General features: G+C 34.7%; 1 protein-coding gene across 4 annotated transcripts in view; it reads right to left on the reverse strand.

The window, feature by feature from the left end:
- Nucleotides 1–4,998: 4,998 nt before the first annotated feature.
- Nucleotides 4,999–27,255, reverse strand: part of LOC117168781 (titin) — a 67,246-nt gene continuing 44,989 nt past the window's right edge. For 3 of the 4 annotated variants that reach the window (XM_033354570.1, XM_033354571.1, XM_033354569.1), the window contains exons 16-36: nucleotides 26,745–27,186; nucleotides 26,380–26,682; nucleotides 26,082–26,260; nucleotides 25,525–25,812; nucleotides 25,180–25,360; nucleotides 24,928–25,103; nucleotides 24,569–24,853; nucleotides 23,565–23,739; nucleotides 19,500–19,825; nucleotides 19,207–19,417; nucleotides 18,926–19,123; nucleotides 18,640–18,843; nucleotides 18,404–18,567; nucleotides 15,145–18,261; nucleotides 14,644–14,869; nucleotides 13,259–14,008; nucleotides 12,828–13,019; nucleotides 12,081–12,590; nucleotides 11,448–11,545; nucleotides 11,081–11,261; nucleotides 4,999–6,424 (exon numbers count right to left, since the gene is read on the reverse strand). In XM_033354570.1, coding sequence (XP_033210461.1) covers nucleotides 6,315–6,424; nucleotides 11,081–11,261; nucleotides 11,448–11,545; nucleotides 12,081–12,590; nucleotides 12,828–13,019; nucleotides 13,259–14,008; nucleotides 14,644–14,869; nucleotides 15,145–18,261; nucleotides 18,404–18,567; nucleotides 18,640–18,843; nucleotides 18,926–19,123; nucleotides 19,207–19,417; nucleotides 19,500–19,825; nucleotides 23,565–23,739; nucleotides 24,569–24,853; nucleotides 24,928–25,103; nucleotides 25,180–25,360; nucleotides 25,525–25,812; nucleotides 26,082–26,260; nucleotides 26,380–26,682; nucleotides 26,745–27,186 — 8,316 coding nt within the window. In that variant the 3' untranslated portion in view covers nucleotides 4,999–6,314. The remainder of the gene's footprint in view (nucleotides 6,425–11,080; nucleotides 11,262–11,447; nucleotides 11,546–12,080; nucleotides 12,591–12,827; nucleotides 13,020–13,258; nucleotides 14,009–14,643; nucleotides 14,870–15,144; nucleotides 18,262–18,403; nucleotides 18,568–18,639; nucleotides 18,844–18,925; nucleotides 19,124–19,206; nucleotides 19,418–19,499; nucleotides 19,826–23,564; nucleotides 23,740–24,568; nucleotides 24,854–24,927; nucleotides 25,104–25,179; nucleotides 25,361–25,524; nucleotides 25,813–26,081; nucleotides 26,261–26,379; nucleotides 26,683–26,744; nucleotides 27,187–27,255) is intronic. The other variant, XM_033354573.1, reaches the window with a different exon arrangement.

A 27,255-nucleotide genomic window follows, 5' to 3' on the forward strand; every position in this document is an offset into this window, starting at 1 on the left:
TTCAAGGTCAAATTTACGGTCACCAGTATTTGACCCCCTTCATCCTGAACAACTTTTGTCTGAACAATTTTTTTGTACAATATCACTATTCTGAGATTTTTTTGTAAATAGATTAAAATGGCCCACCCTGTATACCTTAATCTATTAGTTTCATAATATTTTCATACTATCTTGAATTACTCTTAATTGAAAAATATGTAGTTAAGGCGCTTTGGAATTTAATTTGTTTCCGAAAATCTCATTGTCTTGAATAGTAAACTTTTTTGGGAAACACCTTTATGAATTTGAATATTTTTGAAAATTTTTAAGGCTTTTCAGGTGGGCCTTATCTGTTTAGAATTTTCCAGGACACTAGACAACTTAGATATTTGTCCTTGGCTTAATGAAGATTAAATAAGACAATTTTTCATTCAAGATTTTCGAGCCAAGAAATTATATCGCAATGTAATTATATATAACATACGACAGTAGGATGTGTATACTTACAACTTGAACTAAATATCAGTACTGCCAAGGCTAAACTCGAATCCAAGTTGGTCTGATTACCATTAAGATTCTTTGGCAGTCAGAACACGATATTTATTTTAACAATTGCATATTTTTACACAAATAAATTGAAATTGGGAAAAGCTTTCTGTCAGATAAATCGGCCGAATCGATTCAAAGTATTGCCAAATATTATCAAGAATTGCAAGGGCAACATCTGAATCTTTTATTTATCTTTAGATTGCCAAGTCATACTTTCGCTCGTATTTCGAGGTTACTATTTCGATCTATTTCCACATCTGACTCCTAACATCTATTTTTCAACTAACATCATCACTTTTCAGGCACAACAATCAGACTTAAAAATCAGACTTAATAAACGTAAAAAAGACGAAAGAAATAAAAAAGAGATGGAAGGGAATTTGGTTGGTTGTCTTTTCATTTTTCTTTCCTCTTTTTTATTTTTGCCCCAAAAAATGAATTTTTTCTCTTATTTTTTGGGAAATTTTTTGATCTTTTTTTTCAATTAAAATAGGAATATTTAGTAGAGGTTGTTCAAATTTGGTCATTGGATTTTTGTTTTATTTTCCGGTATTCTGCACATTAACTTACACTACCGGTCAAAATTGTGTGTCCACCTACAGAAATCAGATTAAAAACAGGCTTGTCTTAGAAAGTTACTAACTCTGCTAAAAATGTGACTAGAAAGACTTTTCTGAACTTTGAGAAATCTTAATCAGGTCTGCGTCGATTGAAATCTACCTCAAGTAGTTTTAATTAATATGAGCCCAGACAGCATGTGAGAAAGACCGACTTATTTTCCGTATTTAAACAATTTTTTATTCTCAACATCCACTCTCTGTATGTATTTGGAAAGTGAATAGAAAAATATAAATTTGATGAAATTAAAGTTTAAAATATTCTTTTTAAAATAAAACCAACAGAATAATTAATAATTACTGTTTCCCAAATTATAAGAGAAAAACGTGGCAGCGGGCACGGGACGAAAATTGGTCGGTCGAGCGGTAGTCAAGTAGTTTTTTCTGATACTCGACTGCTGTTTGACAAACCGATTTTCGTCTGGTGCACCCTTCCAAATTTTTTCTTATAACTCGGGAACCGGTAAATATTTCATCATGTTTTCGGTCTTTTTTTAATAAGAAATTTGAGACTTCAATTTAATAAAGTTTCAATTTTTCTATTCACTTTCCAATTGCATGCAGAGAGTAGAAGTTGAAAATAGAAAATTGGTCAAAAACGGAAAATAGGTGGGTCTTTCTCAGATTTTATCTTGGCCCCTATTAATTGAATCTACTTCAAGTGGGTCTCAGTCGACGCGGATTTAAATAAAATTGCCAAAAGTTCAAAAAATCTTTCTAACTTAATTTTTTTCACAGTTATCACTTTCTATTTAAAGTCCGATTTTCGTAATTGGACGCAGAATTTTGAGTTGTAGTGTGATATTTAAATAAAACAATTTTGCGCAAAATATAAGAGTATAAATTGCTCCATTCAGAGTACATTCTAATATTTAATAAAGCTAACACGGTGAGTAGGGTGCCCAAAAAATGCATGATTCTGAATTTTGCAAACGCTACTCCCTTGAATTCTTTCTCACGGGGAGAGAATCATGTCATAAATTTTCGGTTAGTTTAAAAAAATTGTATAGAGATTACGCTAGACCGTTTTATGGCCGAAAAAGTTCTCAATTAATTAAATTTTGTTTTAGATATTATCGAGCTTCAAATACGAAAATTTAGAAATGAAATACAATTTATGGTGTAAAATGACCCATAAATAATTTTGTCCCTGGAAAAACATGCATAGTATTTATTTTACAAGATAATACATAGAACATCGTGTATTAGGAATACATTTAAAATAACTGCTAATAATTACAAATGTTGGTATTTTAGGCCCAATATATCTTAAAATATGTTATTGTTTCATGAAATGTTAGGCTTGTTCCTCAGTAAATGAAAAATACTTCATAAGAATGAAAAAATATTTTAGCGTTAAGTTTGTGTTAAAAAAATTTGAAAACTAAGAAAATTTATTTTCTGACATAAAACCACCTAGTGGAACCTGTTAAAAAATAAATAAAATTTATAAGGCTATTTTTCCAAATAAAGAAAAAAATTTAGGGGTAGCCATGCAAAATTAAAAAAAAAATTGTCCTTTAGCGCCCTGAAGGCGAGCATAAACTATCTTTAACCTAAACATTTTTGAACTCAATGTTTGTTGCACATCAGTAACAAAAAACGATTCTTTTCTATACAAAAATGACCGGAAAATAATTGATCAAATTTTTCCACTTAGTTTTTAATGTGGAATAACATTTCCTAAACAATAATTTTCAATTTCTAAAACAATAAATTCAATTTTACTTATTTGAAAAAGGACTTCATACTTTTTTTTCATGTAAATATTAAAAAAATTTTAAACTATTCAAAAGTGATACATAATAAAGAAAAGTCAAGTACAAGAACACATTAGGAATCAGAAAGTGCAAGAAATTTAGGGGTAAAAATGATTGAGACTCGCCATGGTAATGAACAATTCTCATGCATTCAACCACCACGCCTTTTAAAATGTATTGAAAACCTTATTTTGTTAGTTGTGTTAAATTTACCATTTACCTTAATACTTTTGACTAAATTAAGCTAGTATAAACATCAATCTGGGTTATCCAAACATTCGACTTTTGATTTTTAGTGATCGCCCCCCCCCCCATTTTTTCATTTTCCGGAAATAGAAATTTTGTATTTTTTTACTAAATTGGTCAATATTAATTTCATATTTATTTTTTATAAACTAAAATTTAGTCACTTCTTAAAGAATCTTTAAGGAATAATGTCCGAACAATAATAACTTATTTTGACCTTCAACCCATTCTATTATGCCCGAAATAATGTTAAAAAAATTAAAAATAGCAGTTTTTTGTAAAATTCATGCTAAAGACAGTTGATAAAGATCAACCATAATATTTATTTTTTTAATATTTTTTAATTGTTGAAACAATTTTTATTTTCTCTGCAAATCGTGAACACTTACTATTTTCCAAAATTAATAACGAAGTTGATTAATCTTAAGAGTGATAATTTTTGTGAAAGACAGTTTAAAATAATTAATTATTCACTTGCGCCTTTTGATAGGAAAGATAGAGAAACTTTTAGTTTTTTCGAATCTTGCACACTATGTCACTTATTATTCAGTATTTTCTTATCTTAAATGAATCGACTTGAAAAAATAATTGTCCATGACATTATTTAAAAAAATGATTAAAAACTGTTTTAAAAACATGATTATTGTTAAACTACCTTATGAAAAGTCGCAAGTGAATGATTAATGATTGTTTAAATAATTGCAAACTGCCTTAAAAAACATTACTAATAAAATTTATTCCCTGCGTAATTAAGTACATTTTTAAGATTTACAAGGGAAAAAATTGTTTAAACAAATAAAAATGGTTTGAATAATGATTAAAATGGTTACAAAATATTATTCTTGACATTCATTTAAGTATCATTTAGCTCAAAAAATAATAGCTTTAAACGATTTTCAGTGGAAAAATATTGTATAAACAATAAAAAATTAGTTTTAAAATACTTGGAAACTTGTTACATCTCAAATAAAAATAATATTGCTGAAAAGATTCTAAAAAACACCGCCTTCAGCATTAATTTAATATAAAACTGTCATTTTGCATTTATTGGGTACCTTTTTCGTGCACAATACAAAGGTGGGGGGGGGGGGAGTCAGAATCAAAAGTTATTGGGTAAACTATATTCCTTGGAAATTCCTTAAAAGATGACTAAACTTTAATTTAAAAAAGTTAATAATAAGTCCTTTTCCCGTTTTTGTCGAATATAGGGAACTTTTCTCCTAGAAACCCATAAAATTCGAAGGGGGAGGGGGGGATCACTGAAAATCGAAAGTCTAATTTTTACAGATATAAATTGGAACCTCCCTAATGGATTCAGACCGGTTCACTTAACAACTATTTTTTCTGAATGAAAATTAATACCCCGCAAACTTGCACCCATACCGACTTTTCACTTGTAAACCTTTTTTTCGATCGGATAATATGTCTGGTTGCTTCTTGGAATTTAAAAATTTGAATTATAGAAAAATGAAAAAATGTTTTCTATTGGTTCAAAAAATCCTAATTGCGAAAAAAAATTTCTTCAGAATTTGTAATGTTATATTAGTATTTTCTAATAATATCAAAAGAGGAAACTTTTTTTTTTAATTTTCCTAAATTTGAATTGTTGGTATGGGTGGGCAACTTTCGCGGGATATTAAAATTCAATCAGAAAAATAGTTGAAAAACGCCTTGAACCATACTAATTTGTCGTGCAGTAGTATCATGCCCATTCTTCTGATGAATATGATTTTGTAGAACCTCTTCAATGTTGCATTGCTTAGTGCGAAGAAAAGTTGATAGAAATAAAGTGGGAAAGAGAGTGTAGAGGTCAAGAAAAAAAAACTGGATAAATTATAATGCCGGTATCATAGAGGAAGCACACCTTTATTTACACAGCATTAATGATAACGATGATCATTGTAATTGTAACAGTATTCAGTGATAATCGTAACAATAATAAACGAGAATAATAACAATCTGGCTTGAACATTTGACGTTCATACGTTAACTATGAGTAAATACTTTTTTTATCAATCAAAAGTCTCATCTTGAAGCTCCAAAAGCCAAAAAAGGGATTCTTTGGGACTTTAAGTAAAAACTCTTACTCCTCGCTTCATAAATAAAATTAAGCTTTTCTTATTTACTCATAAAATAATCACTAGTTGTAATTCTTATTTAAAAAACCTAATTCCAATCTCACAATTTTGCCTAAGTTCAAATTAAAATAAATATGAAAATCTTTACTCGTTGGGAGACTTCAGTTCAATACGTTTTTATAGGGATGATGACTAGAATCGACGCTACGTACTCCTCGTTTTAATTTTTTTCAAAAAGACTAAAAATGCCCGGTAAGTTTGAAAGAGTGAGTTAAGAGAAATGTGAAGATAAAAATGATATAAATGATATAAATAATTAATACCCACGAGAGGACGTGAGGGGAAAAAGGTTAAAAGTGAAACGAGGAGTGCAAGAGAGGTAGAACGATACAGCCTGCAAAAGCACGATCCCTTTTAGCCGGTGAAAAAAAAATGCATTCGATAAGCTTCCTATGCAAAAACGAAATCGGAAAAAGACGCTTTTTGATTAAATATTTTCTTCTGTGTTGCAAAGTCGTAAAAATGCAGAATAGTATATTGATGGTAGGGTACTTTACCGACCCAGGCAGATAAAGTAAACTGAAGGCCGTGGCGTATGCGCGCGCCAGAACTTTCGTGACTTGGCGGGAGCAGTCTTTTTACGGTCTCACTGATTTGCTATACCTCGACTACACCTCGGCTGTGCCTCGTTCTTGCAAAATCATGCTCGACCGTAAAAAGAATAATTCACTTCCTTGATACACAATATATTATTCTACTCACACCGCTTGAAAATCGAGTTTGTGGGCCTGCTGCATAGGCATGAAAATAGGCCTAAATCATGGGGGTGTTATAACAAAAAGTTTTTCTAGCGCGTCTTGCATTAAAAATACGAGCCTTTTCGATATTGCGAATGAGGAATATTCTAAAGCTACTTCAGTATGATCTCTGTAAATTCGCTCTAAGCAGTACGTTGACCGAGAATTGACATTTGGCACAAATATTTCTTGTAATTCAAAACTCCTTCGAGCGACGTCACAGATTTCCCACCACCTTCGTGCTAGAGCGTTTGTCGTTTGCGATGCACCTTCACCTTTCGCTGTTTATTAATTAATGGTATACACCGAACGTCTATTACCTGGCACCTGCAATGTCGATGTAGTCCCTGCCGAACCGAGACTATTTGTCGCTGTACATGCGTACGTACCAGCATCATCTGTAATTAGAGAATAATTCTTTATTGTTCAAAAAGTTTCCTTGGATTATTAGAAAATATGAGTTACGCAGTTCAATTTTTCATTGACATTTAAAAATGGAATTTATTTTAAAAATTAAACTTTCTCTTAACAAGATCTCCGCTCCGTTGGGAATCGAACCCCAGAACTTCCGATTGCTGGTTGGGTGCTTTTACCTTAAGCTACTAAATTGATTTAAAGAATAATCCTTTTTCAGAAATACACACATTATTTTTCCAGGTATTACATACTTATCTTTCAAGGAATCTGTATTATCATTAAGAAATAACAGAATTTCTTAACGTATTTTCAGACTAGATGGAGCTATAAATTTAAAAAAATTTTAATTAAATTTTGCCTTTAAAAAGATCTTCTTTTTCTCTTTACTGGGAGTCGAAGATCTTTTTTCAGACAAAAAGTGATTTAAACAATGTTTAATTCATATCTCCATCTAGTCTGAAAACACGTTAAGAATTTCTGTTAATCTCTGATGATAATACAGACACCTTCGAAAAATAGAGTTTTTTGATTTCTAGTAGAATGGCCTAAATGTAAAAAACTTTCTTTTATTCAAGGGGACTTTAAAAAAGAAACTTCCATTTGGTTTAACCAAATTGTTGAATTTCTCTCACATTTTTTTAATAACCCTGGGGGAGCGTCCAGACATTACGTAACGCTATTTTTAATGCTTTTTTACTATGATTTCAATGCTATGGGCTGTCTATAATCAACTTCAGGAGGATTTATTTCTCAATAAACTTCCCTATTTTCTCATTTTGTTTTTGTTTGAAAATTTTACGCTTTTGTTGAAAATTCATTTCATTTTGGTTAAAAATTAATTTTTTTTTACTGAAATTTTAACTATTTCCTTTTTGGTTGGATATTTATCTTCTTTAGTTGAAAATTTAAGCAATTGGTTGTATATACATGTATTTTGTTGATAGTTTGTTATTGTTGTTAATAATTCGTTTCTTTCTTCAGGTGAAAAAAATTTGTTGTTCAAACAGAAAAATACTGAAAAATCAAATCAATAAAACGGACAAAAATTTGAATAAGGTAATTTTTTTCATGAAACACATAACTGTAACCTGCATTGGTTTTTATATCTTTAAATTAGCTATGTGACATCATTAAATTCAGATTCTATACAAAATTGGAATTTAAAGTCAACATTATTGGTTAGTGAGACATTTCGAGAAATGAAAAAAGTTTTAATCCAAATTTTAAAACTTACACAAGTTTAAAATCTAGTTTTTCTGTTAATTCCACATATATTTATTATAAATAGAAACTTATAATCTGATAAATTGCAAGGTCACCTATTACATCATTTATAAATTTAAACATCTATTAAAATTCATTTTAACAATATTTGTTGCTAGATCAAAGATAAATATCGCTGGCTTAGCTATACGTTTTTCCATGTAAAAAATTAGTCTTCTTGGTTAAAAAATCAACTTTTTTATTGAAAATTTAAATATTTGGTTAAATGTTAAACTCTTTTCTTGCAAATTCATTTCTTTACATATTCATCATAATAATTGGAAATTCATCTTCCTGCATGAAAGTTTAAGTATTTTGTTAAAAATTTATTTCTTTTTTTGATTGAGAATCCCGGCCGGATTCCCCGAACAGCGCTTGGCTTAAAACGGGGCTATCCGGCAGGGATCCGGCTAAAAACGTTGCGGTAAACTGGTCGGATCCCAGCTTCAATACCGGCGGGGTCCGGTAGGGTAATCTGGCTAAAAACGGTTACGAATTGTTGCTTCAGGCGAGAAGTTGGTAACTTGTTTTTTCTTTTAAGGCTCATCGTAAAGATGAAGGTGGACTTTAAAAGTCAAATCAAGTGAACCAATTCTGGCAAGAAAATTGAAGTAGAATTTTATTCCCTGATGATAGAATCTCATAGAAATTTGGAAACCACGTGGTGATTTAAGGTCAGGAAGGAAGAAAGTAGAAACTGTATACACAAGACTATATTTTAATTTAAAATAATAATTATTCGCGCACTAAGTGGGGGTTTAAACTTATTACTGAAATAAGGCTGATTTTAACCGCGAGTCTCGATTTTATTTGCGAACTTCGAAAATACGACGCGACGTTAGTGCAAGGAGCATCCTCGTTCTCTCATTTCTGTTGTTGCACATAGCAGAATCGATAACAGTTTAATTTAAAAAGTTAAATTATTCGAAAAAATGTAATTTTTTTTCTTTAGAATCTAAAAAAGCTAATTTATAATTCACTGATCTAATAAATCTTTAAATTATTTTTCAAATAATAATTTATCTAGCATCCACAATTACGCCTTTGATAATATGACGGCTCTTAAAAAATGTGTAATTTCTACAAAAACATTAATCTGACCAGTGCCCAGCCGGCTGCCGACCATGGGATATAACCAGGGTTGGCCCGGCCAGTAACCGGTCGGCCCCGGACTACGTGATTCGAGAAAAATGTAGCCCGACCGACACCCACCCAGTTCCTGTCCATGAAACCCATTCAGGGGTAGCCCGTCCGGGATCCGACCAGAACCTTGTTGTATTAGGGCCAAGTGGAGAAATTTCTTTTTAGTATTTAAATTAATTTTTTTGGTTGAAAATTCGTATTTTTTGTTTGAATTCTGTTGCATTCTGAAAACTGTCTTTGATTTCAAATTAAAACTTTTTTCGGTTAACATATCATCTTCTTAGTTTAAAATTTTGCCATTTAGTAGAAATCAAACAATTTTATCACAAGTTTAATTATATTGCTGAAAATTAAACGATTTTGTTAAAGATTTCGTTTTTTTTTTAATTTAACTTATTTGTTAGAATTTCCTCCTTTTGGCTTAAAAATTCATTTTTATGGTAGAAAAGTAATATGTCTTGGCGGCAAATGAACTATATTTTCGAAAATTCTAATTTTGATTTTTTAGGTCGATAATATTGGCCTTTAGTATATCTACACAGATTTAAATTGTGAAATAAATAAATGTAATCTTTAAAGTACCCTAAAATTGTCTTTTTACAATTGCGCAAAGATGTATAAAATCAGTGTACATTGTTTTCTAAAAATGCCCACTTAAACTTGTAAGCAAATATAAAAAATTGTTTATATGTTATATAGAAATTAATAAGAAAAACGCTTTCTTAAGGATGAATAAGACTCAGATATTTAATTCCCTAAAATGTTTATCCCAATATATGTCAAAGTAATATGTAATTAATAGTCATTATTACATAATTACTATTTTTCAATATTATCATAAAATTAATGAACAATTGCACAATTGAGCCACTTTTAATGTATGAACTGTTTTTAACTATACTATATATAAGTATATTCACGATGGCCTCTAACGTATATAATTTACTAGGAGGTAAACATTTTTTTGTTTCAATAATTTTATAAACAAATTCACGACTTTGCTACTTTGTAACATATAAACATAACTTTTGCAATGAAATCTTTAAAAATAAAGGACATATGTTGAAAAATGGCTGAATGGTGCACTTGGTCTTTAAATTTATTTGCAATATTAACTATTGTTACCAGAAAGTTCAGTAATGCCGAAAATTGTTACTGAAGAGTAACTTTTAGTTCATTTCATGAAAAAATAAAGCATATATATTCAATAAATTTAATAATAATTAAAAAAATAGTTATTACAATATGTACTAAATTTTTGTTTATTAATATGTCTATAAATTTTTTTTTTATATTCAATTAATTGCAGCATGTAATGCGTGCAATTGTGCCAAAATATTCCAAATTTTGCAAAACCCTTTGACATCAGTATTTAGTATTACAGGAATAGTAAAAAATTATAATTGAAAAAAACAATAATTTTGATGTTAATTTTTGTCTACTGGTCTAGAATCAATATTTTTTAATATTCATTATTTTCACAATTTAAAAAAGAATCAATAATTTAAAAAATTCATTCTAGATCAGTACACGAAATTTCAAATGAAAATTATTTATAAATCTACCTGGTAAAAAACTTTAATACCAAAAATTAATATAAAAAAAAACTTTTTCGTGATTTAGAATTTTTGGAAAATGTGCAAAAAAACTTTGTTTTTTATTGAATTATATGCACACTTTTCGGAAGAAAATTGAAAATGACAAACTCTACAGTTTTTACTGAAAATATTCAGTTATTTTCAAGTAAAAAAATTACAAATATTATTTGTACAATTTTAGGCATACAGAAGTAGATATAAGACACCACTGTATGAATGGTATAGATGAACGAAATATTTGAATTCGAAACTCAAGGGATCTCGAAAAATATGTTTTATTTTTCGTAAAAGGGATGTTTTCTTTATTTCTGAGATTAGCTGGTTAACTTTTTCTATAATTTTTCCCCTTCTTTGACAACTTTTCACATTTTAAGTGAAAATTAAAAAGTCAGAAAACACGAATTTTCACTTTTTATAACATTTAACTTAAAATTTTAAAGAAAAATCACAGTTGTTTTTTCACTAAATGGAAGTGTCTTTGGCAGAAGAGAGTGTACCCTAAAAGAAAAAAGCTTTTTCAAATGGCAGACCCTAATTCTTAGGGATAATCATAAGAATATCCAGGTTCAAATAATTTTTCCTAGCAAAAAATATTCGGACTTTATTCATAAAGAAAGGAACTAGTTTACTAACCAGGAAAAGCTCGTGGTAAGGTGAGTCGACAAACACCATTTCTATAGTAGACTTCGTAATTTGCAGAGTTTTCAATAATCCTGCCGTTTTTAGACCAAAGTATGTTTGGCTGAGGTTCTGCTTGCACGATACATTCAAATCGTGCTGTTTGTCCACTCACAACAGCGATGTCTCTAAGAGGCTAAAAATATCAGAAGAAAATATTGAAAACATCAGATCACGCTAATTCCCAAAATATAACTGGCGGTCTGAATGCGGATCATAACTTTGCATGCAAACTTTGTTTACAATGCTTTGATCCGACCTCGAATGAGACGTTCTTTATGATTTCCTATGATTCCCTCACAACTAGATTTAAGATAATTACCGTAATGAACAGAGGAGCTTTCTTCGGTTGCGGTTCGAGATACGGTTGAATTACCTCTTTTCCTGCTGGAACGCCATTGCTATAAGGCCAGGGAGATCCTGTAAAGTTGCGTAATAGCAATCAAATAATTAATCTTTACAAAAATGCAGCTGCTGGTGAGATGAGAGAAAGTTGCCAATGGCTAATGAACGTGTAACTCGTTTCTTGGACAATCCTCTTTGTTATAAGGATCAGTCAAAAATATGCTGCCGACGCTTAACACAATTTATTCACTGTGAAAGTGCAGAAATTAATAACAGGGTACAAATACATGTGGTGTGAATCTTTGCAATCGAACATAAAAGAAGAACGTTTTTCTTGACCTTGGCATTCCGTGACGAATCCTGAAAAGCAAGGAGCGTGCAATAATAAAATTTAACCAAAATCTTTTTCTTGAGTTTTTCTCTTGAATTCCTTCCTTGATGGTGAGCTCTGAAAAAGGATGAGCGTGCAGCCAAGAGGAACGCCTGACCGTTATAGTGGCCAGACTATAAGGGGCAACGGTATAGGGTTGCGAAAAGCATAAGGAAAGCGAAAGGCGAGTTCAGCGAGCTGCGGATCGGGCGCATAATCCACTCAAATTGAATTTTATACCTGCAGAGTCGACGTTACTGGGAGGTCCCGTACAAGCGCTGCTATGTCGAGGACTGAGACTGGGAAGACTTGGACTCAGAGAAACCGGACTTGGTGTCGTTGGATCCCATCTTGGTGAAGGTGAAGCCGGAATAAAGATACTAGGAGGTACTGGAAGTCCTCCGCCATATTTTTTACTTCCTCTTAGATCCTCTGCTTCTGAAAATTCGCTCTCAGAGGTTGGCTCCCACTTGACAGTTTTCGCAGGTGCGAACCTCTCCTGCTTGAAATTCGATTGGCTCCCGTAGTTGGTAGATGTGGGTGCAGCTAATTTCGAGAAACCATTTTCTTTTCTTGTAAACTCGTGAACAATCGGTACATCAATGTCGCTAGCCCGTCGCTGCCCTTGGATTGACTTGCTGCTGCTGGAGACCGTTTTCTTACCCTCGCCAGGAAGCACAATGCCGAATTCGTACCCAAAATCGTACTTGAAGTATATAAGCCCAGTATCCGGGTCGATGTGTTTCGTTCCTGAACCGGACGATCGAATGGAGAATTGTTCCGAGTTGTTGGATATACAAGGTAATTGTGGAAGGAGTCTTATGTTTAAAAGATCAGATATACTGCATGCCTAGACCAGTGTTCGGTAGTAACGTGGTAGCGTCACAATTTTTAAGTAAACGGAAAATAGTAAGTGCCAAATACTGACCTAGACTAACAATATTTGCAGATCTTATAACCCGTAAAGCGAACAATTTTGCTGGTTACCATATTGTGAGAGCCTTGATTCCTCTCTATAAGTGCGTGGCTCATCCTCACCATCCGTGGCACCGCCATCAGCTGGATACTTCAATATGGGCTTACTTCGTTTCTTCAGATCAGACTGGATATCATGAACGAACTTCTCTGTTTTGGACTTGAAGCTGCTCGTCATATCGGTCATGTGCTTCGACGCTACGTCTGCGGATTGGATATATTCCAAGTACAAGCGGTACGATAGAGTGGCGGCTTGAGAACGAGGTATATAGAGTACGAGATGACAAATAGGATCAAAAAGAGTATGCAGAGATACCGGGATTTAGAGACATTTTTAAAAGGAATTGAGAAAGGAAGTTGCTGAACTGTGCGCCGAGACGCGTGTATGATTGAAGCGATAGAAAAAAAGATAAAATAAAGTATGATGTCGAGAGCGCCCTTACGATTTGCGGTTTGTCTCAATTCCTTCCCTGATGCGTAGCCGAACTCTGGAGGCGATCCGGGTTTCAGAATTTGTTCGTTCGACTTTTGTTTACTGAAGCTGGATCTCATCTCAGTTTCGGACCGCTCGTTCTCCGATTCACTTGGCCAGGTAACGATTGGAGAAGATTGGCTTACATCAATCGATCTTGGTCTGCTGGATCTCGGCGGCTGGACTTTTCGATATCTAGGTTCATCCGTGTCACTTTCAGCAGGGGTCCACTTTGGTCGGATTCTGCCAGCATCGATGTCGCTCTCATAGTCCGACTCCCTAAACTGGCCTTGGATGAATTTCTTTGGAACTGGAACACTGATGGAACTCTGATGTTGCTGCTGATGACCCATAGATGTTCCATAAGAATTGCCTGTCTGGTTCTCCCCATATTTTATTACTCTGCTGGTTTGCTCTACTGTTACTACTCTTCTCGTATTCTCAGTAGATTCATCCATTCGAACAGTTTTTTTAAGTTCAGTTCCGATAGCATTATGGAATGGGGCGCCAGATCTACCTTCGTAGAAGCTCTGTCTAGATTGGCTTGGAGGCGCGTAGGCAATTTCTGGAGGTGAACCAGGAAGCAGAACTGATTTTGATCTTGTTTTTTCTCCATTAGTAGAGACATTCTTCATTGTGGTTTGTTTTGTAGTGTCTATGGTCACAGCTGGAGTCGGACTTGGTAGGGTTGGTTCTGTCCATGATGCTGGACGTGGCTTTCCTACGTAGAAAATAGGTTTTTCCAATGATCCCGATCAAAAGAGATCATGCCAATAAAAAAGCAAAGAGCGAACTAATGTATAGGATGCAGAAGTCGACTGAGATATACAGATCATCGAGTATTTAGTTAATATTTCGATGTAATGAATTCTAGGTACCCCATTAAATGAAGAAGAGGAAGTGAAATGTATATGTTGGTATCTGTATGTCTCAGTAAAACAGTAGAGCCGATATCATGATTTAACAGTAACTATTAAATACAAATAAATGATATGGAAATTTAAGTTTCAGTTGAGATCGGCGCGACTGAAGTAAAAAGTATTTCCAACAAGGAACTTGTTATGAAAGAGTGAGTAAGTATTTAAGAGCAGCATATAGAAAAATGTACCTGCGATTTCGAGAATGGTAGAAAGTCATATTGTCTATTGGAAGAAGCAATAGAAAAACCAAGCAAGAAGCGAAAACGAAGCAGGAAAGGGAAACCAATGGAGGATAATCAACGAGGTGCGAGGAAACCTTTGCCGAAGAATTAATTGTAAGCTGGAAAAGAAACTGCGAAAGTAAAGAAAGTCTCGAGCTAGATGATGGCGATGATTTTGCGTGCGATGGAAATCTATGATCTCTACGAGAACGCACCTGTGCCAGCTACGTTCGGCTTTGCTGATTTGGAGGTATGATCGGTTGTATCAGGGCCACGTGGCTTCCAATGAGTTGATATTCTATTATCAAAATCACTCTCGTAGTCGCTCTCGCGAAATTCGCCTTTGACGAACTTAGAAGGACTAGGAGGTGGTTGAATTTTCTGCCCTGGTTGAGGTACTGATTTCCATTGCTCAGTGCGATTGACGGAATGAATTGTCTCCTGTAAAGAAAAAATAGTTACCAACCTTTGAAAAAAAATCTTCTAATCGCACAAAATCTATCGGACATATGCCAACTTTCGGTCGTTTTCGATCGCATGGACTAGGGTTAACTTTGCACAAATAAAATCATGCTTAAAATAACAAAAATGCACTCAAAGCGATGTTTATGTTAAAATGAGAGCTGTAAATAATCTAAATGGCTGATCTACTCAGGATTGAACTAAAAACGTGTAATACAAACATCTCAGGCCATATATTCATTACTATATCGAACCTTCGTTGGAAAAGTAGTCGAAGCACTCGATTTCTCGATATACGATGTGCGCTGAACCTGGGTTTTAGGAACGAATTGTGTGCAGGGGGGAGGTTTTGACGATTCAGATATTTGCATGCTTGAATAATTTTTACTTTCCATGAAGTTCGATCGCGATTCCGAATAAGAAGATTTTGATTCTGAGAATGATTTAGAAGTCAATGAGGATTCTTCGTGTTTGCTGAAGGCCTTCTGTCCAGAACTACTTGTATTACAAGTTTTTTGTTGCTGCTGTTGTTGCAGATATTGGAAAGGTTCATCAGTGTCTGCCATGTAACCACTTTCTTGTTGGAACGTTTTCGTTTTAAATTTAGGTGACTCTGGCATTATGGGTTTCGAGGGTGGTGAACGTTGCGCAAAAGTGCTCGTAGGTTGAACATATATTGGAGGGGACCCAGGTTTAGGCAAAACTGGCGGTGATTGAAACGTTTGAGAACAACGCTGCTGCTGTTGTTTAAAATCTCTCTCATGGCGGGTCATTGTTTTTTTCATTGTTTTATCTTGTTGAAATTCGCTAGTGACAAAGGGTCTAGGCGGGCCCGTAAACTCTGATGAAGGAAGTTCAAAGCTGGACGGAGGAAGAGGTTCGGGTTCAGTTGACTTGGGCCTAGGTTGTGTAGGAGTAGGTGCTGTGACTTTTCTGTAACGTGGCTCATCGTTATCGCTTTCGCAAGGACACCATTTTGACCGAATACCACCATCCATATCAGATTCATAGTCACTCTCGCTATAGAAGGAAGTTTTTACGAATTTCGTAGGGGTGCATGAGTGTGGTAAAGTGGGAGTTGTTTTTTGTACTGATAAAGGTGTCGGTTGATATGGGAAGGGCTCAAGCAGTTGCTGTCTTGTTGGTATAGGTGGAGGAGTAATTCTTAAATCCTTTGGCGGAAGAGGTGGGGAGTAATCTTCCTTTTTCTTGGTTGTACGAATAGGAGGCGGTATGGTTCTTACGGCACCAGGTAAAATTCTTGCAGGTTGATGTTCTAAAGACATCTCGAGTGTTTTTTCAATTTTTTCAATTTTATTCTCTCGCACGACTGGACCAGGCGCGTAGCCGATTTCAGGTGGAGGTCCTGGCTGTAATATTGGTTCTGGGTTTTTGTGATAGAACTGAACTGCAGTTTTCTTTGTATCAACACTTTTAACTAAACTCGGAGCTTTGAGGTCGGTTGATGCAGGACAAGGTTTGGTAGATCTTTGTTCAATAGCTTCGATCATCTTCTCAGTTGTTTGCGTCTTGTGTACATCACATTCAGTTGTGTATTTTTCAGTAATGGACTTTTCTTGAACTGTGCTGATGGTATGGTCGACTTTGGTTGTTTCTGCTTTGTAGATGATGGGTTTCGGTTCGGGTTTTGGAGGAGGTGGTTGCTCAATGATTTTCTCTACGAAACGATTTTCTTGAGAGGCCCAGGATTTTTTTTCTATAGAGGTGGTGGATTCAATATTAGTTGTGGCAGAACGACCTGCAGGTGTAACTTCAACATCCTTTGTGGTTTCTTTCGTGGTGAGTTTGAAATCTTGTTCTGGTACTTGCCATTCTTGCCTATCGGTGAAAGTTCGTGTTGTTTCGCGAGGTGGAGGCCAAGACTTTCTATTGGCTTCAGATTCTGACTTATGTGCCCAGGATTTTTCCATTCTTAAGGCATCTGTAGATGGTTTTGGTGATGTTGGTCGATCTGAAGAAGCTACCGAGTGACATCTGTACTCAGATATATCAGTTGAAACGTGAGAACGGTTGTCATAATCAGATGAAGATGAAGTGAATTTTTCTTTTGTTATTTCCTTGTATGGTGATACAGATCTCATCATACTGGAACTAGAATCATATGTCTTGTTGAAATCAGATCCAGTTGTCTTTTTTTGTTCCTGATGGACGTTCTTCTTAGTGCAAGTTTCCTCAATTACTTCTTTCTTTCCAAGCTCAAAAGGAGGAGGTATAGACAGTGGTCTTTCTGTGGCACAGGTTGGCCGTGTCGTAAATTTTGGCTCTGGTTTGGGTACCGGTGAGGAGGGAAAAAGTTTTACACCGCCATATGGGGCATCCACGGGGGACAAACCTTTATCAAATGACTCTTGGAGCTGTTTCGCTTTAATGGATACGTCAGGACGTTTTTTTTTTGCTACCTCAGCAGGTGCATATCCTATTTCCGGAGGTGGCTCTGGAACGAGATTGAAGCCTTTCAACATTGCTTCAGCACTTTCTGATTGTGCTTCAAGTTTTGAGATCGTAAGAGTTCCATGAATAGGAGATCCAGAAGCGGTTACGTCTTCAAGAATCGTTCTCTTGATCTCCAAGGGGGGTAACTTATAACCTTCGTAAGGGAATTCTATAAGATTATTATCAATTCCTCGACTAGAAGAGCTTTGTTCAAATTTAGAAAAGATATCCTGTACAGCTTTCTTTGAAGTTTTAAAATCAGTTTTGACGGGTTCTTTGACAGGTTCCTTGACAGCTTCCTCAAATCTTGTTGTGCGCTCATAATTTTTCGTTAGCTTGCCAACTTTGACATCACAGCCAGGTCCGGTTCCAACCTGTCCTTCTGTTAGTGTAATCATATCTTTCGGACCCTTCGGTCTACTTTCACTACCTTTTGACATAGCTTCGAAGAAGCTCAAAGCGTCCTTCTTTGCTACAGTCGAAGTTTCGACATTTTCATTTTCAATTTGAGTCGCCTGTTCATCAAAAGTTTTAATCTCTCTTTCTACAAGTTTTCCGCCACTAGTCATTTCTTCTTTCGTCGTTTCAATAGTCGTTTTCGATTCCTTGGATGGCTTTACATACTCCAAGTCACCGCTCGCGTTTTCGAATAGAGGTGCAGCTTTATGCTCAAGTTTCATGTGGAATTTCTGTTCGGATTTCGTTTCACTACGATGGGATTCAGTGGTCGATGATATCATTTCGGAACGTGTTGCTTTAGTGTCGCCCGACGTTTCCGATTGAATCGTTCGAATAGTGGAACAGGAGGACGTAGGAGGAATAGGAGTTTTTATTGCTGCACTCGGCTGAATCATCGTTGTGGTGATATGCTGAGTAGTGAGATTCGCAGACGGTATTTTTGCCTTCTTCTCATCGGGCTATGCAATTATTAAAAATTCGTTAATTTCATGAATCTTTAAGCATGAAATTTCGGGTCAAGAATTCTTGATTTAAAGGATACATCCATGTAATATAATTTACCTTGTCTGATGCAATATTTAAAATACAACACAAACTTACCTCTACAACATCTTTATCTTGTACATTCTCGTAAACGAGAGTTTTGTGGAACTCTATCATTGTGTCGGGAGTTGGTTCAAACACAGCAAAGTCTGCGATACTTTGAGCTTCGCCACCAGCGTTTGTAGCATGAACCATATATTTACCAGCATGTGTCTTTTCAGCTAAAATTAGACAAAACGGATAATGCAGGGTTAAAAACATTAAAGTCTTTCATTCGAGTAGATCAAAATTACCTTTTTCAATGAGTAAAAGATAACAACATCCTTGCTGCTTCATTCTAATTTCGGGTGGTCTTTCTCTTAGGGGAAAATCATCTTTGTACCATGTAACTGTTGGTTCAGGGGTTCCTGTTATTTCGACTTCCATGATCACTCGATCACCTCGTTTAACAACCTGGGCTTGAAGACGTCTTCCAAATACAGGAGGGAAGATAGTTTCTGTAAAAAATCATATATAATCATATAATCATCATTTAATTATTATGAATAAAACCATTTACTGTTATTTCTTGATTCATACTTTTTACAACTAGATCTGCTGTACTACTTGCATTTCCTAAGTCATTAAAGGCAGTGCAAGTGTATCGTCCCGCATCCTTGACATTGACATTCTTCAATTCCAAACGAGCGTGATTTTGAGCGTAGATCATCTTGATACCATCTTTTGTTCTTATCTCTTGATTGTTTTTAGCCCAAGAAATTTTTGGTTGTGGAAATCCTACAATTATTAATAATAAAATATAATAAAATAGCAATTTAGTTAAATATCTAAACACTTAAGAAAAATAAATGTTATCGCACCATCTACAATTCCCTCAAGGACAACATCAGTACCCTGATCCACAATCATTCCCGTGACAGGTGAAACGAATCTTGGAGCTGTTTGCTTTCTGCAAGGTTTACACACATGCTTTGTTAACTCCGTATCCTCCGTAATAATGACTGTCCTCTCTTGTTTAACTTCGCCAGGTACATCTTGAAAGATTTTTTCGAATTCCTCGACTCTGTGACACTGCAGAAAAAAATCAGATCGCAATATGTTAAAGTTTCGATTAGTCACACCTATTTACAAAATTGATAGACGCTTTTATTACCTGGACAACTGGAGGTGCACCATTTTGTGAAAAAGCGTTTTCTGAACTTTGAGTAGTCTTTTTAACACAAAGATTCGCAGGTACGTGTCCGGGTAATGTTCCTAATGTCGAGGAACATGTTGAAGAAACAAACTCCTTTTTCGTTGAACTGTGACTTGTTGAAGATTCAGTAATCGTGGAGGACATTTTGGTCAGTACCTGGCTTTCAGAGCCACCCTCTCCCGACGTCTTTTCTGTCGTAAAGTGCTTCTCGCTACTGCTTGAGGCGTGCATCTTGTCGTTCGGCACTTGGACAATTTCGAGTCCCTCCTCTCGCACCCCTACACCTGATGATTAATCAATTTATCAATAGATTAGCAATAACCTTTTGGCAATCGTTAAGCTGCCCTTGCCTCCCCCCCCCTATGTTTTGTTATTCTTAATTAAAAACATGTTTTTAATATTATCTAATTTCCAAAATTAACAGTAAAACAAAATGTAGATAACAAGTAATAAAACATATAATATAATTCAACAAATATTTGCCAGAAATGATTCTGAATGTGAAAGAAAGTGTAACAGAGGCTTTAAGGTTGGAAGTGTGTTCAAAAAGTTAAAGGATAGTTTAATAATCTGAATGCAAAAGAAGTTAATGAACTGTGATTGAAATCAATTTATAAGCTTGACGTTTTATCAAGGTAAGTATTCGTGTTCATGAAGGTCAAGAGATATAATTAAATTTGTCTACTCGTCACTGTCGTATCACGTTGACAGCATAATCGACAGATCAATGTGCAAAGGATCTACACATTGATTCCCTTGAATCACGGGAGTATTATTAGACGCCCTGATTCAGCGAAGAGCTAACAATTAGAGTTGATACTTGAGTTGACAATTTGATGATTGTGTAATAAAGATGCTTAGACCTGGAATGTGGCTGTTAACACGGAAAACCAAGAAATTTCAGCGATTTTTTTGTAACAGAAGGTTATCAATTCTTTTTATAGAAATCGAACCTCATTTAAATGTCTCTTGATGATTGGAATTATGTGAATTAAAAAGACTTTTTATTTGAGGATTGTTGCATGATTGCATGAAGTATAAGTAAGATGCACATGGAAAATGAAGTGTCACTCTTTCACTATATTGTCGGTGCTATAATCACACTAAACACAGTTTTAATCTGCTCGAGGGATGTACGTTATGTCTGCAATATACATTTTCTTCGAAACGCACCACGTACTTTGGCTTGTTTCCAAAATATCTGGTAAATAAATTCAGATAAATTCAGAATTGGGAATCTGAGTGGATCTGGACCGAGAAATTCAATCCAAGTGTCCTGGATCCACAATAAGTAGTTTTCATCCTAATCAATTATTAAATATAACACTTTTCCGAACGTTGGGTTTAATTCTTTTTGACAAGTTCTAACAAATTATTTTAATTTTTATCTATTGATATTCTCATCAAAACTTTAGAACACCTTTAATTTAATTTGGAATTATTATTAAAAATTATGAATTTAAATATCTTGAGGTACCTTCATCATTTGACCTCAGTAAAAGTCTATTGATTAAATATAGAAACTGTGAACCCGCGAATGGAGATGACTTGATGTTACTAGGTCAATCAGAGAAACTGAATTTACATGAGGGTAATCTTGATAAAGTGTAGTTATCTTGATTTCCTGGTTATAAGGTAGATCAAGGTGTCCGCGCAAATTTCGAAGCACCTGGTATACCATGCTTCAAGCGATGAAGAGGCGCTATTTTGGCTTTGTCGTCAAAAGTTCAAATGCACGGACATCTCGATAAAATTAGCATCAGCAGCAGTAGCATCTATCGTCACTATAACCGGCTTGGCAAAGGAACCGAGGATGGAATCAAATTGATTCTCTCTCCGATTATAAGCGAGCAACCACCTTTTGGACCATGTCACCCGATCACAGCGATAACAGAAGAGTTTTAGAGGAACACGACGAACCTCTGTATCTGGTTATCCAAAGCTCTCTTTGACCTCTTGTTAAGTTTCGCGGAAACTTTCGACCTTTTTCAAGGACGACAAGAACTGCAGCAGGTAGTAGCGGAACAACAAACGGAATAAAAACGTTGAAGCGACCGGTCGTCCGGTCGTCGGACGAACTCTGACGGGCTCAAATTCTCCGGACTTAGTAACTGCCACCCGAGTTCGTCGCGAGCGAGTATTCGTGCTGACAAAAATAACGTAATTCTACTTGTGTGAGTTCCTACTCTCTTTCTCTCTCCACGTTTCGGGGTATCAACTTATACTCATCAAGCTCATTTTCAAGAGGAAGAGAACAAACAGATGACAGATGGCTCAGCATCAAGATCGATTTTCAGATAAAGCTTCGTTGATTTCGGTTGACTAATTAAGATTATGAGGAGCCAGTGTAACTTCGACGATCAGTTAATCTCTAATGAGGAAATATTTATAAAAACAAAACAATGCAAAGAAGGTTTATTTGAACTAGATTTATCATTTCAGAAAATAGATTAATACGGTGATTTTTTGTAGTGCTAAAAGTAAATATGCACTTCTACAGGAAATTTGAAACTATTCAATTACGAATGCTTTTAATTATAAAATGTTTGATTTCGAATATTTCAATTTAGAATAATTTAATTTTAGAGATAAATGCAGAAAAGCTTGAGGGAGATGTGTGTAGGTGGTAGCCGATTAGAAATCGTTTTTCCCGGGTCTTTTTTCATTTCAGTTCCCAATCCGCCTCTGCACTCATTTTTGTATTTTATTTATAAACAAATGATGCTAATTTAAAACTATTGATTACAAAATACTATATTGTAACTATAATGAATCAATATAAATTAATTCTCTTTCACTATTCTAATCTCTATTTTTAATCACTCGAAAGAGAGTTTCATATTCGTATCCTTATAAACGACATTTCACTTCACACGCTTTTGAAATTCAAATAAGTGGAAGACATAGGAATGAAGTTCAGGTGTTTCTGTTAAATTCTCAGCGTATTTCATGAGTTATTAAAAAGTACTAAATCACTTATATTAGTTCCTAACGACCCTAAAATTTCCTCTTCTCAGACAAGTAATGTATCACTTGAAATCACTTTATAATTTTTTTTTTCAATTTGAAGTTTTGATTCAAATTCGTCCTAACGATTCCTCTAGAATATGGAAATTTGACACTCGTTTTAAAATATACTCAAATATTCTCAAACGCATTCTTGCAGAGTTACGCATTTTCTGTATGAGTTTTTACTGCACATAACAGTTTCGAAAACGTTTTGCGTTTAAAATAATAAAAATTAGTCCTATCAATATATCAAAGCCAGTTGACATAACTACTTAAATTTCTGTCAGGATTACGACATAATTTATTACTCAGTTGAATTCTGTGCAGATCCAACTAGTGAGTGAGACTTTTTATCGCAAACTTTAAAACAAAAAATTGACATCACAAAAGGTTGTTTTAAATAGTCCACATAAATTATTACATCATAAACTAATATCTTATACTTTCACCGTTCTCATATTCAAAGTTTCGATTCTCCTTAGATTCGACACGCCGATGGTGAATGAAGCTTCCACCGGTTTAAAATACGAGTATTAATAACTCATGGCACCGTTGCTAGCTTCAATGTTATTTTGGCCACCGAACGCTGCACGCAACCCCGTTTTAACGGCGGTAAAAGTAATAAAAGAATGCCTTCCCGATTCATTCGAACATGTAACTGGTCAAGATAAGTCATAAATATGAAACTACTCCTGGTCAGAGGAAGTTTAAAATAAGAAGAGAGATTAAAAAAACATATCGATAGTCTACCAAAACAGTCAACATCTTAGCTCATAAAATCCAGCGCGACATTGTGGAATGAAAAATAAAGTTTGCATGTAATAAAGCTTTAATAGTTAGAAGGAATCGAAAGCAATAAATCGCTATTGAAAAATAAATAGTTGCTTATATTACAAATTTTAATGACTTTTAATTTTCTATCAACTAAGATACAAGACTTTTGAACTTTTACTCCTCTCCTTGAATTGTTTCCAAAAAATTGTTTACTTGAAAAAAGAAGGCTTTTTAACTTACCAACTTCTACTTTGCCGCTGCAAATTGCTTTTCCAGCAGCGTTCTCAGCTACACAGGAGACGGTACCAGTGTGAGCTTTTACTGCTTCCGGGATGGTTAGTACTTGACGTTCTCCACTAACAGACACCAGAAAATCCTTTCCATGCACCGGACGTTCATTGAAAAGCCACTGAATCTGAAATCGTATTAATTCCTTCGAAACTCTTTTTTTCTCAAATTATCATAAAATGAACCTGAAAAAGTCAGTTCTTCACGACTTTAAAGACTTCTCGTTGATATATATCTCCTTATGACTAAGCGTTAATTAAAACAAATTATCACAAACATCCTCGCCAAGGAGACGTATTGATTTACATCTTCTCTTAACATAATATACAAAGGTTTTAAATCCCCAGATACCGATTGGAATTTATTAAATTCACTTTAAAATAATTTATTTGTATTTACTTTAGATTGACCTTGTCCGCCTTATTTAATCCAAAGTTTGAAATAACTCGCGAAAGTTTCAACGTATCCGTATCCAGTTCAAGGACAAATCAACATTGGAAGCGCGATTACTTACAAAAAATAGTAAGAGAATAAATGCCAACAGTAGCATGATTCGAACGAACTTTCAAGCCACACTGGACCTCTGTGTTAGATGCTCGAGAATCGATCTAGATAGAATATGGGATAAGAGAACGGTCAGGCCTTTTTGGCATGCTACGAATGTAGAATAAGGTACGATACGTCTCTGTCCAATTCTTGGCCGCCGGAAACTTTAATCCAAAGGCACAAATCCATCCAAGGTTTAACAGTTTCATTATTTCATAAACATCCTACTTTACCGACGTACTGTTAGCTTCTAACAGCTCAGTCTTCATACGAGAATTTTTAGATAAGAACAAATTCGACTTGGTATTTTGATGACTTCAGGATTTTTTAAAGAAGTTTTTTGTTCATAGGTGCATCAGAAGAAGGCATTGTTAACGTTTCTTTCTTATAAAAAATATACAAAGTTTTACCTTGGGAGCTGGTTTTCCAGTCACGATGCATTCAAATTTAATTGGTGCTCCTTCAAAAACACTCTTGCTCTCGAATCGTTCTTTGAAAGATGGTGCTACCAATTTTTCTTCCATCCTGACAAGTTCGTCCTTCTTTTGGAAATCACCAAGAACTCTCACAACAAGTCGTGCAAAAGCTTTCGCTTCCCCAAGATGATTTGTAGCTTTGGCAATATAATTTCCTTTGTCTTCTGGAAGAGTCGACGATATCCGAAGAATATTTGTTCCATTTTCCTCTTTCGTTATCTGTGAGAGGTATAAACAGAATGCAGTTTAATATTTGAAAGAAAATTGTTATAAATTTCGATAAAGAAAAATACCTTAATTCTATCATTTTCAACAATTTCATCTCCATTTAGGTACCACCTGATTTCCGGCTTTGGTTCTCCGGTTATCACACAATCGAAAACGGATTCTTCTCCTTCAGCTACCAGCAAATCAGTAAGCAACTTGACAAACACTGGAGTTGATTCTGGTGTATCTTTGAATCCTCTAGCTGATTCGGATAGATTAAATTATAATCGTAGGTAACAAACTGGTATTTTTAAACTTTATACCAATTTTCAACTTACGTTTAACTGATAATATGCAGTTACTAGAAGCTTCACCACTTGAATTGATGGCAACTACTTTATAGAGTCCTGCATCATCCAAGAAAGCCTCGTGAATAACAAGGGAACATCTATCTCCTTGAAATAGTAATTGAAAGTCAGCTGACTCTTTCACAGGTCGTTCATCATGGTACCAAATCACCTACATAAGAATTATTTGGTTAATTACTGTGATTGATAAATGACTAGGTTCAAAAACCTATTGCTTAATGGAGGTAAATAGAATAGATTGGAATAAAAGACAAAAGGTCTACCGATTTCGAACATATTTGGAAAATATGTAATTTAAAGTTAGAAACTTTTCACCTCAGGTTCTGGATGTCCAATAATAATGCAGTCCAATCTGGCACTTTCTCCTTCCTTGATTTGAATATCTTTCAGTGGAAGTCGAATGCTGGGCACTATTGGCTTCATATCACTACAAAGGTGTTCGGAATCGCTGGTTTCGTTTGTTGGAAGTCTTCCCTTTACCGACACGTTGCAAGATGCTGTTACTTCTCCAGCCGAATTTCGCACAATCACTACGTAACTTCCGGCGTCTTTTGGGAACGCTTCCGAAATGACGAGACTGGTTCTCCCTCCATCAGTGTGGATCTGCGCAAAGGGTATTGAGTGGACCTTGAGAAGATTATTTTCTTTTGTTTTCAATTCACTTCTGTCTTTTTGGCTTCTTTTGAATTAGACGCATACCGGAGGTAATGTTGCTAAAAATACTTATGGAAAACTAGTGCTCTTGGTTCATTATAGCCAATGCTTATACATCAACTTAAACTAGTTCTAAGGAAGTGTTTTTGTGCTAATAAACTTGCTCATCATTCCTCAAGTTGATCATCATTTAAAAAATAATAATATTATTAATTTACCTTAAGTGTACTTGTGTCTTCAATGGGGTTTCCATCGTGAGTCCAGATCAATGTTGGTGTAGGATTACCTGTTGCTTCACATTCCAATTTGACTTTTTCTCCTGTCCTCGCCATGATGTTTGAAGGAGATGATATGATCTGCGGTTTTTCTGTTAACGGGGCTGCAACATCTTGAGGAGCTGAAGTAGAAGAAAGAATAGACGTAAATCAAAATTATATATTTTCCCCGTTTTTGGTTGATGACAATATTATGTATTCAGAATCCAGAGAATAAATTATGATCTTTTGAAAAACTTACACTTGACTGCCAGACTACAACAAGTAGAGGCTTCTCCTAAACAGTTTGTTGCCTTGCATGAATAGGTAGCTTGATCATCAAGAAAAACTTCTTCAAATTCCAATACTGCTCCTCCGTTGTTATAATTTATTATATAATTCGGGCAGTTATCAATATTTATATCATTCTTAAACCACATAACAGTAGGTAATGGATTTCCTTCCACAAAGCACTCGAGTCTATGAGTTGAACCTTCATTTGCAACTGATGATTGAAGTTCTTTAATGAAATGTGGAGAACTCGGTTGTTCTTCAGGCGCAGTTTCTGTAGATCATTTCCTTGTTAGAAAAAAATGGACAATCTTTAGTTTAAATTTAGTTTCTTACCTTTAACAGTTAGTATTGCTTCTGTTTCTGCTAAGCCAAGGTCATTAGAAGCTTTGCACGTAAATCTAGCTGAGTCTTCAGTAAATGTTTCTTCAATAGTAAGAGTGCAAATTCCTTCCTTATAGCTAGTAAAATAATCTGGATTATTAATTATTGATATCCCATCCTTATACCAATAGACTTCTGGTTCTGGAGAACCAATGAGATGACACTCAAAAGTAAGTTTTTCTCCTTCCTGAATCGTAGCATCATTTAGTGAAACTGTAAATTGTGGAGCCATTGAAACAGGTATATTCAATGACTGATGTTCCGAAATTTTTTGTTCATTATCACTTGTTGGTTTTAAGTTAATTTCTTCTTTTATTATTTCTTCCTTAACTATAGTTGGTTCCTGCTCTAGGATTGGTTGAATCTGAATTGGTATAGTTTCCATGATTTCAGACTGCAATAAAAAACGTAGAATTGACAAAAGTATATAAATAATTTTCCAAACCAGTGTCAGAGATGACAA

This window comes from Belonocnema kinseyi, chromosome 3, assembly GCF_010883055.1.
Source record: "Belonocnema kinseyi isolate 2016_QV_RU_SX_M_011 chromosome 3, B_treatae_v1, whole genome shotgun sequence".
Taxonomy (NCBI): domain Eukaryota; kingdom Metazoa; phylum Arthropoda; class Insecta; order Hymenoptera; family Cynipidae; genus Belonocnema; species Belonocnema kinseyi.